Source organism: Thalia democratica, unplaced genomic scaffold (genome assembly GCF_965202585.1).
Source record: "Thalia democratica unplaced genomic scaffold, ktThaDemo2.hap1.1 HAP1_SCAFFOLD_1749, whole genome shotgun sequence".
Taxonomy (NCBI): domain Eukaryota; kingdom Metazoa; phylum Chordata; class Thaliacea; order Salpida; family Salpidae; genus Thalia; species Thalia democratica.
In genome coordinates this window covers 6,479-17,883 of record NW_028140564.1, presented here as the reverse complement: position 1 = coordinate 17,883, position 11,405 = coordinate 6,479, and the positions used below count along the sequence as shown (strand labels likewise).

General features: G+C 27.2%; 1 protein-coding gene across 1 annotated transcript; it reads left to right on the top strand.

Moving 5' to 3' along the window:
- Positions 1-1,434: 1,434 nt before the first annotated feature.
- Positions 1,435-2,781, top strand: LOC145848830 (kelch repeat and BTB domain-containing protein 3-like). The gene is made up of 2 exons (XM_082954064.1): positions 1,435-1,480; positions 1,697-2,781. Exons 1-2 carry the CDS (start codon positions 1,435-1,437, stop codon positions 2,779-2,781), a joined length of 1,131 nt encoding a protein of 376 aa, XP_082810190.1.
- Positions 2,782-11,405: the final 8,624 nt, after the last annotated feature.

Genomic DNA, 11,405 nt, shown 5'->3' with positions numbered 1-11,405 from the left:
TAATAAAAATATCAAAAATTTAACAATAATGTAAGTTATTTTTTTTTTGTAAAAAAAAAACTTTGATTTATGTTAAAAGTTAAGTTTAGCAATTTTGAATTTATTTTACCAGTTATTTATTACATGTAGAGTTAATTATTTTTTAAATCTCTATGATACAATTTTTTGTTTTCTTTCAGTACTAAATATAAAAGAAAATTTAAAACACTTTTCGTCGTAGTATTTCATTTTGGTTACTTATAAACTGAAGTTAGACAAAAAAAATCAAAAACCTAAAACGTATGTTTCAGACTTAAACAAAATTAATATTTTTTATAAATTGTCTCTCGAAAATTATTAGTATGAATTAAATAAAGAAGTAAAAGCTTTTCAAAACTTTATGCGTCTTGATCAAGCTTATAGTTCAGAAGGTGGTTTTATTAACATCTGCAACAATAACTGTCTTACAAAGTTGAAGAGTATCAGCTTATTAAATTTTAAGGGACTAAATAAGTCTGGTAAGTTTTATTTTACTTAATTTTTCTACAAAAAAAAAAACATTTTACACATTTGTTTCTTATACCTACTTTAAGTCATTCTAAATTAGTTATAAAACTTTATAACTCTTTTTTTATTTTGTAGTTCACAATTTTTACCATGTATACGATTAAAACTTATATATATATGTTTATTTATTTAATGAATAACACCTATATTTCAAATTTCTTACAAATGCTTTAAGCGCTTAAAGCGTTTCTTCAGAGCTTAAATAAACTTATTTTCCCATAATTGTTTTAAAAGTTACAAAAATACATAGCGTTAAAATTGTTGTAATTAATTTGAAAAAACTTTATTTTTGCTCCTAAGAGAAGCTTTGAAATTGTTGTAATCAATTAATTAAAACTAAATGTTCGTCTCAGCAGTTTCCCTAGAGAACTTTGAGTTTCGAAATTAAAAAAACAACTTTAAATGTATTTAATATATTTTTATAGTATCATTATAGTTCAAGTATTTTTTGTAAATTTTTCTCACAGAATTTGTTACTTTTTACTTTTTTTACAAAGTTATTATCTTTTACACAAAAAAAAATTAAACAATATTTTTAAAACTTACTTGGTAAATTTAGTTCGAAAGTTGTCTATACAACAGCGAGTTACAACGAGTTGAAAAAAGTTACAATAATTACTCAAAATATTTTTTCAAAAAAAAAAACTCAGTACCAAAAAAAATTAACAAACTTATAGAAATTACTTTACTACAATTCTAAAAGTAAAAATTTATTGGTACTTCAACACTTTTATGCTCCTGTGTTTAGCAAATCAAATTACTACTTCATTTAGAAATTAATTACAAGTTTTTCTTTTTCGTTTTGGTAGTTTCAACTAGGTATTTAGTTGTAAAAATTGCAATGAAAACTCAATGCTAATAGTTTATTTTGTACTTTTTCCATTAGATATGTTAAAACTTAAAAAGAAATACTCAAGCTCATTATTAAAAAGAGGTAAAAATATTAATATATATTCGTTACTAACATTGCTTGCAGTGCTAACTGAAATAATTTCTATGTACACTGGTGCAGACGAATAAACTCTTTCTACAACACTGGGTTTTTAAAGTTACTAAGCTTAGCTATTTTATTTGTGCTTGTCATACTAAAACAAGTAAAAAGTTATTATCTTTTTAGAGCATTATAGAATTTATTTATCTTTATTTCTAGGTAAAACAAAACTTGAAGACACTGAACTAGTATCGTTACTACAATCAAACAAGGTTATCCTCAACCCTAAAACGGAAGCTGGAATAAGCAAGCACTTACAAGATAGAGTAGTCATCCAAAATGTCGTTAATTTCTACAGCCTGTCCAAGCTTTTCAATTTGAGCGGTCTCTCTGAAGTCACGCTGAAATTCATAGAACGCTGCTACGCTATGCTCGTAGAAAGCATGAACTTTTTGGAGCTGGATTACTCGCTTATTGCTAAAATATTGGGAAGCTCTGGACTGAGCGTAGATTCGGAACTTGAAGTGTTGAACGCGGCAGACGCTTGGTGCCGCCATTACTTTGGTGAGCGAAAGAAGTACGGAAAGCCGCTCTTCCGCAAAGTTCGCCTGCACTCACTGCCAGATTCTTCTTTAAAGCGCATTTTCAGCAACGAGTCGCCCATCGCTAAATACGTCGATTGCGTCGACACGCTCAAAGGCGACTTGTTTGCAAAAGGAGAACCGCTTCAACGAAGCTCGAGGGCTCCCTTTTCAAGCAGGCATTGCAACCAAAACGAGTTTGACGTGCTCGTTTGCGGAGGGTCCAACTGCGACGTCAAGGCGAAACAAAGCGGATGTGACGTCATTACCGTCACACGAGTCAACGGTAATGACGTCAGCAAGCAAACGCTCCTTTGCCCGATGGAAAACGAGCGGCGGTTCGGAGTGGTGGTGTGTTTGAAGGGCGAGCTCTTCATGTTCGGGGGTTTTCGCAAAAACAGCATTGTGAGCTGCGTTGACAAATACTCGCCCTCCGACGGCTGCTGGACCAGGGTGGGCGAAATGCGCGACCAACGGTACAATTTTTGCGCGAGCTCTTTCATGGGAAAAATATACGTTTTTGGGGGAGCCTTGTTCGAACACGACGACTCGTTCGACGGGGAAAGCGTGGCGTCCCTGAGCTCCTGCTCGGAGTTCGACGCTGGGCTCGGCTTTTGGAAGGAAACCTGCCGCATGTCGGACGCCAGAAGGCTGGCGGTTCGAGGGCAGAGTGGTGGTCTTCAGCGGGGAAGGCAGGGACGAGGTGTGCTTGAGGACAGTTGAGTCTTACGACGGGGGCAGCGACAAATGGGAGCCGATGCCGGGCGTGATAAACGGCCAGATCGTGCACAGCTTGGTCGCTGCGGGAAGCAAGCTGTTCGTGATCGGGACCATGAAGGGATTTTGCGGAGTTTTCGATAGAAAGGTTAATAAGTTCGTCGCTCTCAAATCGCCCGGTGTTCTCAGTTTGAATAAGGCTTTGGTGGTAGGAAGTAAAATTAAAATGTTTAGAAACTGAACGGAAGTCGTTTTGTGTTGTCGACAAGAACGAATGGACGAAAGAAAGGTGTCAAGCTACGAAAAGTCTCGAGTATTATTCGTGCGTTAGAATTCCTTTTTATTAGAAAACAATAACATTTTACCTAACAAGACGTAAAACTGTTTTAAGATAACCGAAAGGTTTCTTCGCGCACTAGGTCCTAGGATCAAATATTTTTAGCGTATTTTCTATCGTTCAATAAACTAATAATAATAAAACTTTAGTGTACAAACATAAAGCACTATCTACACATAGGGTTACTTTAAATATTGCTCAAATGTTTAACCTTACAATTTTTTTTTTCATACATAGTTTGTATTTTGCACTCATTTAAACAGATTTGTTTTTTTAAGTTGAAGTCCATTTTGTTTTTACAGACATAATGGTAAATTTTTTTTTTATTGCATAATCAATTGCTTTGGTTGTCAGTTTATTAATTCACTAAACAATAATCAATTTTCGTTTAAACTTGGCTCAAATTCGTTTTGATATTTCTGTATCTAATACTTTTAGGTTTGATGTAATTTTCAAAAAATGGTTTTCCAAAAAATAATATTATACACGGATTGTTTAAGTTCTTTAATTTTGTATTTATAAGTAACTCAAGTGTTAGTGAATTTTAAAATCAAAGACTAAAAAGATATTTTTAAGTACAAAAAAGGTTTTTAATATAACCTTAAAATATAAGTTATTGTTTTTCGTCATTTAAAAGTTTTGTATCTTAACAGTTTTATTTATAGTACCATATTTAATTTCCACTTAATCAACATAACGTAACTTATTTTATATTAAACCTTGCTAGAGTAATGAAACTTACGAATGTAGTAGTAAAAGTTAAAATGTTTCAAAAAGTAGTTTACATTGACCTCAAAACAAACAACTTGTTAACATTTAAACTTAACTTTATGAAAATAGAAAATAGTTGCAAGCTAGTTTACAGCAAAATATCACCCAAAACTTGTGTTCAATGTAAATTATGTAATAAATTCATATCAAACAAAACAAGTTTATTACAGGTGCGTGTCTGGATTAGTTTTAGTGGAGTTACACAATTTTTAGTTAAATAATAGAGAGTTTTGTGTAGCAGCTTGTAGTTAAACACTGTAGAAAAATATAAAGTGTCTAAAATTTCTCAGGTACATATTTTTTTTAAACTTTGAACATTTTAAAATACCAGTAAAACAGAATGCAAAATCTTAATAAGTAATCGACTTTCTTAACTTTAAGTAAAATAATTTTAATATAAACCTAAACAACTTATTCAAAAAGTAAAATTTTTGTATTAATTTGTTAATCTAACATGAAAATAAATTATGTATAAAAAACTGAAAACGAAATACTAATCAAAACTAGTAATTAGCCTGTCTTAATATTGGAAATATGTTTTTGACAAAATGTAATTAAATTAATTCCAGATAGAATAGTTTAGCTAAAATTAAAATTCATAAAAAATTATAGCAGAAAATTAACATTTATTTAAAAAACTTATGAAAACAATAAATTGTATGTTTACGGTATTTTTAATGTTGTAAAAAAAAACAATATGTGGCTTGGTCAAAAGTTTCTAAAGTTGAAAATGTTTCAAATAGTTTTTACAAAGTTTTTTAATTACCTAATTTTGAACGACAAGTTTCCTTTTACTATTTGTGCAGCACTTGTATTCAAAACATTTATCAACTTTTTTTGATAGGTAAAACTAAATTAAAAAAAGTTTTGTTGAGATTAAACTACAAATCATGTGCATTAGTACAGATGTTTTGTGAAATAAACGTAGTTAAGTATGCAGTAAAAGTTATGATTTTAGAAATTGTAGCAAAAAAAAACAAAAATAAGGTTAAAAAGTTGTGTTGTAAACGTTTTTTTTTTTACTTAACCATAAAATTACTATCAATTAAACAACGTTAAAAGCTAAAAAATTTTTTTTTTTTATATAACAAATATTTTCAGAAAATTAACAAGAGTCTATATATTAAAAACTAAAGCTAGAAAACTATTCAAATTGAAAAATGACTTAAAAGAGTAAACAAAAAAGTTTATTTTCTTTAAATGTAGAAATAAGTGTTTTTAGCCAGTTTGTTCTTATTTACTTGTGTGAAATGTTTTCAAAAGTGAAAATAAATCAAAATGTCAAGTTAGAGAGAAACTAGATACAAACTAAAATTAGCAATTGATCATTTTTTCTAAATACAAATAGTAAAATATTATAGTCAATCAAATACGGTGGTATTAAATTTGTTTAACCATCAATACTATACTGGTGTTTTCTTCGTCAAACAGTATTGCATTCTTAACTTTTTAGTTTGTATTTTTTTACTCGTAAGTACTCAGAATGGTTTATACAGAACTACAAAAACCTTTTTCTACTTATACCTTTACTTTTAAGTGTGACACTTGCATTAAAATATTACTTATACATATTACAGAAAAAAACATGTATCTAAACTTATGAGATAGTATACTAATGTACCTTTTGTAGCAATATTTATTATTGAAGCAGGAGCAGTAATTTTATTAACAATACTTGTCAACTTTTTTTAGTAGGTTGTTTTTTTTAACTAAATAGATCGGGCTTTATAAAATCGTTAAAAATATAAATGTTACATAGCTGAAGTATTATTAACTTGAATTTAAAATCACAACTGTATAGCTAGCAACTGCACCTATTTTTATCAACCTTTTTAACCTAAGCTTAATAACTGTCAACTTGTTATTCAATTTCAAATTATTTATTTTCAACGTCGGAGGCAAAATAATTAAACATGTGCCAAATCATTGTTCATTTTAAGTTTATTTACTACTTACAAACTCACTGACCAAACCCAAACTGGAAAGCTCATATTACAACTTTAGCAAATGATAATGTAGGCATTTATCTTTCTCAATTTAATGATCACAGATATTTAGTAATAAATAAGGATAGATAGATTTTTTAAAGTTTTACCCATTTCAGTTTTTAAATTTTTATTAGTCAATTTTACATCAAATAACTATTCACGTAAAGCTTTTCTGTTGATTGTCATTATTAGAAGGTTTAATTAAAATCTTTCTTATATCATAATGATCAATATTTAAGTTCTCCTAAATATAATTTACTAATAAAAGATTGCTTGATCAAGCGATATTTATTTTTTAAATAAGCATGTTTAACTAAAAGTACAAATTCGATGAACAGAATGACACTAACAGCGAAAATATAATATTAGATACTACCTAGAAGCTGAACTACACCTTTTTTCTTAATATTCGTTTTTGTCTTCTTTTTCTAGATTAGAAGCAACTTTATTATCTTTTACACTTTTTTTTCGTCGAAGAGTTTAACCTAAATTTAATATTTACGTTAGCTTATTATTTCTTTTAAAATAAATATCATAGTTCTTAAAGTAAAAAAAATAATTTTGGAGTCGAAGTTTGTTTTAACTTTTCAAATGCACTTAGTAAAAATCTAATAGTAACTTATTTGCATAATACAATATACTCACTCATTAGAAAATATAAAGAATGATTTACATGGTTTTAATTCAATTTTTATTTTTAGAAAAATTTAACTATTGATGGTTCTTTAATTTTTGAATAAAAAGCATTGGTTTAGTATAGTTCTGTACACAAGAGAATATAATTCTAAAAAGTTAAATCAATGTTATTTAACTAAAAACATCTTAAAACCAAAATATTCCTTACAAACTTTGGTTTAATAAGTGTTGCAATTAAAATTAATCTTCTATATATAAACAGGCAACAAATTAAGCTACTAAATCAACTACCTTGTTTTCTGTCTCGTCGATGGTAACACGCCTTCTTTTTGCAGATTTACTTTTGCTCGATCTCCTTTGGTTATGTTCATCATCACTCCTAGCCTCGGCTAGTCTGACGTTTTTCTTTGAGTTCTGTTTTGCCTTTCTTAAGCTGCTATAAATTGGTTCTTCCTGTTTTCTTTTTAATCTTGTCGAGTCTTTTTCCTTTTTAGGCTGTGCCGCGATCCTTTTACTTCTTCTATTTGAAATATCTGCCGTGTCCTCAGTGGCTTCTGATGATTTTGCTGGGTCTTCATTTGTCTCTATTGGAGGACTTTTCTTTTTCACCAGCTTGACTTTCCACCTTGCTTGAGCCAGCAGCTTCATCCTTCACGATTTTATTTTGCGGACCGCTTTCGGTTGGAGCTTCAGTTTGAAGAGTTTTTTCTTCCGCTTGACTGGTTTCAAATTTTGTCATTTTAAAATGAATGCTGAATGAGCAATTGAAAAGTTGTAACTTAAAATTACATAAAAAATAATTAAAATTTTTACAGGCAATTTTTAAAAGAGGTTTAAGTTATATGTTTTTATTATGTGAAACACTAAAAGATATTTACATCATTTTAATCCAGTTATCAAACAATCAATTTAAAAAAATTAAATCTCATTTTCACAAGGATTTCGTTTAGGTATTTGATTTAAGTATTTAGTATAAGTAGTTTACTTTCGTTTAATTAAACTCTTTATTAAACAGTAAGTTAGGAATAAAAGATTGTTATATATACATAGTGCTATATTAGTATAATAATAAACGTCGATTTTATTTGTAATCTACAGAGACAAATAAACTATATTTTCCAATATGGTCTTATAACTTTTATATGCCTAGTTTCATAATAAGTCAAAAGTTTTATATGAAACAGTAGTCGCTCTTCCGAATTTTATTTATTTTATAACATTGTTTGAAAAATAACCAATAAAAATAAAGCCTAAAACTTGTTCGTGTTAAATTTTTTTTAACTACTATAGTTTTGTTTATGCTTTAAAATAAAAAATATTACAGATTGTTTAAAGTTGTTTTCATAAAAAAATATGTCTGTTTAAAAACATTAAATAAAGTATTTTTTTTATATACTTACAAAACTGAGAACCTCTTCAAATATAGCAGTATACATAAACAGCTCAACAGAATTAAATATTATAATTGTTTTAAAAAGTATTAAATTTAGCTCCAAAAACAACACAACTATTAGTAATATAAATTGGCGCATACTGATTTACTTTTGCGTAAAATAACCTTCCATTGACGAAAAAATAAACCTGAGAAAAATCGTTAAAAACTTTTTAATTATTCTTTGAAGTCCTCATAAAAATACAACGGTTTGATAGAAGGTTCTTTACTTATTAAAAAAAAAATTAATTTTGATAAATAAATATGTTTATTTCTAATGTACCTAAAAAAATAATTAGAACTACCTTTTACTAAAGCTGTTAGAAAAGTTACCCTTGTCTAAAAAAGTGGTATTTAGGTTTTGTTATCAAATAAAATCGTGTTTTATGATAAATTTACGAGTTTTATCTGATACCCAATTATTTAACTAGAAAACAAATAAAATCCTACAAAATATTTAGTCACTACTATTAACTTTAAACAAATAACTTAAAACTACATATATTCCTATCCTAGTAAATTTAGTTTTAAACTACTGTTTATAAAAACCTTTTACCTCATCAATTGCTTAAAATATTTTTTACGAATAAAGTTTTGAATATTTAATAGATAGCTAGTTTTCAAAGTTAAAATGGTATATTTTACTACATTTCTCTAGTTAAAACAAATAGATTATGATATTAAAAAAAGTTGAAAGGGTTGATATTGTATTCTATTTCTATTTTTGTGCTTGTTATGAAAAACTTTCAAATAACTTAAGATAATATAAACAAGTTTGTTATTCGTATACAACTGTTAGAAATAAACTATTTATAAAAGTTTATTGAAAATTTAACAAAAATGATTTATTCAAAAGGACTATACTCAATCAGTTACAATAAATATAATGACTAAAATTTTAGTAGTTAAGTCATTGCATCAATTTTTAATTATTCATAAATTAATACTGAAATGTTATGGTAAATTTTAAACAGGAAATAAAATTGAAATAAAAGTTAAAGTTGTATTAAAGTTCACTAAAGTTCGGTGGGTCACAGAGAAATATTTAATTTATTGTTGCATTAAATATACTAACACTTATTATGAGTTACAAACAAGTTAAGAAAAAAGTTTTTAAGAAAACTTAGTGTGAACATTTAGTTCATATTAAATTTTGCAAATTGTCGCAGGCTATAAAATTGTAAAAAAAAGTTTTTGATTTGAATCAAAAAAAATTTTCAAACTTTTATTTTGAAAACGTACATAAACAAGTGGTTCCAAACATAATTGCGTTGTTTATTGAAAGACTAAGTATCAAAACGTTTGATCTAAGGACCTGGTGTACAAAAAAGTCCGAGTCGTGTACAACTTGGATGCAGACTAATGGGTTACAGTATAATTCAAATTCAACCAATTCAAACTGTTAAAAAGTTTTTATGAAACCATATCTTAAACAGTTACATAAATTTGAAATAAATAAAGTGGCAATAGATATATCAAACAAAACTATGTTAGCAAAATATAAACTGAAAAAATAATTAAAAAAAAGACATTTCTTTAAATTACTAAAAATACTATACTTTTAAACAAGTTTTAACTATATCTCAAAAAACATTTAAAATGTTTTTAATAAAAAAAATAATGGTCTGTAGGTATAGATTAGACCTAAATGCATATTTTTTATTATGTCCAAAAATTTAATTCATGTTTGAAAATTATATGTTTATTTTGCTCTCTTTGATTTGAAGCCCTTAATTTTTTAAAAAGAATTTGAATTGTTGTGCATCCCGATTATTGTCTTGTCCAGGACGTCATTGATAAAAATTTCTTATAACTTCACTTTTATGTGTGGCACTTACAAAAAAAACTACTTTTACATATTACAGAAAAAACATGTATCTAAACTTAAGAGATAACATACTAATGTACCGTTTGTAATATGTTTATTATTTAAGTAGGAGCAGCACTTGTATTTAAAATATTTATCAACTTTTTTTAATTGTAAAACTAAATTTAAAAAGAAGTTTTGTTGAGATTAAACTACAAAACATGTGCATTAGTACAGGTATTTAGTAAAACCAGCATAGTTAAGTACGCATTAAAAGTTATGATTTTAGAAATTTTCACAAAAAGAAACGTAAGTTTGATTAAAAAAAAAGGTTTTATAAATATTTTTTTTTACTTAAGAATAAACTAACTTTTAATTAAAAGTCCAAATGACTCAAACTTTTTTTCATCTTATCTAAACATTTTGAAAAAACAAATAAGACTTTAAATATCAAAAACTAAAACTACAAAACTATTTAATTTGAGAAATAAGTTAAAAGAGACAAAATAAATTCATTTTCTGTTAATGTAGAATGAGTGTTTTAGCCAGTTAATTCTTATTTGCTTGTGAGAACTTATTTGAATTGTTAAAATAAAACAAAATGTTAAGTTAGATAGAAACTAGATACAAACTAAAAGTATTAATTGATCATTTTATCTAGGTATAGATAGTAAAATAATTTAATTAATCAAACACGATAGTTTAGACAAGTGAAAGAATTTTACAATAGATTTTACCAAAATGCAAAATCAGCTGTTTTTAAAGTACAGCAAAAAAGTTTTAAATACTAGAAGCCAGGCAATATAAGTTAATAACACCAAAGTGTTTGTAGAAAAAAAATATAAACATTACTTTTTATATATAACTTTTTCAATGAATTTAAGTGCAACTTTAAAGCTGTATTATAAAGGTACGGTATTATTAGAAACAATGTAATGATTTTAATAACTTTCTATTGACGGAGTTGGCAGAAAAAGCACAAAAATATATAAAAGTATCGCAATATTATTCTAACATCATCATTTTTTTACTAAAATCAAAAAATTATGCTACATAAAAGCTTTTTTTAAAAGTGTAAGATAACACAACAAAAATTAATTACTATTTAGACTTTAAAAAAAACCTTTTTGTAGTTTTAATTAAAAATAACTTTTTTTTAATAACTAGTGCTTTGGTAAATTGATCTTTTAATGTTTTCGAACTTAAGAAAAAGTTATAAATAAAACCCAGAAATACAACAAAAGTTAGTAATTTACCATTAAATCTAATAACATATACTAAAACACAATATCCGATAAAAATAAGAAAACAGAATAAAAAAAAAAAATTAACAACAAATTTCATCAAATCTTGTCGTTACTTACTAAAAGTTCAGCTGATAAATTTTTTCAAAATATTAAAGTCTTTTCAATATTTATCATTACTACCTAAGGTAAAACACGTTGAGTACAGCTCAAACTTCTACAAATACAACAACACCCTTGTCACATTACAACTACTTCAAAAGCATCTCCACGTTATCCCCTTTGCGTTCTTCATCTTCCAAGTTCTTTTTACTTTTCTTCACCACCCTCTTCAATAAACAGAACACGGCGGTCTCCAGCACCGCGAACGCGACGCAGAACGGAACCAGGAACCGCTCGACGTCGACGCCGACCA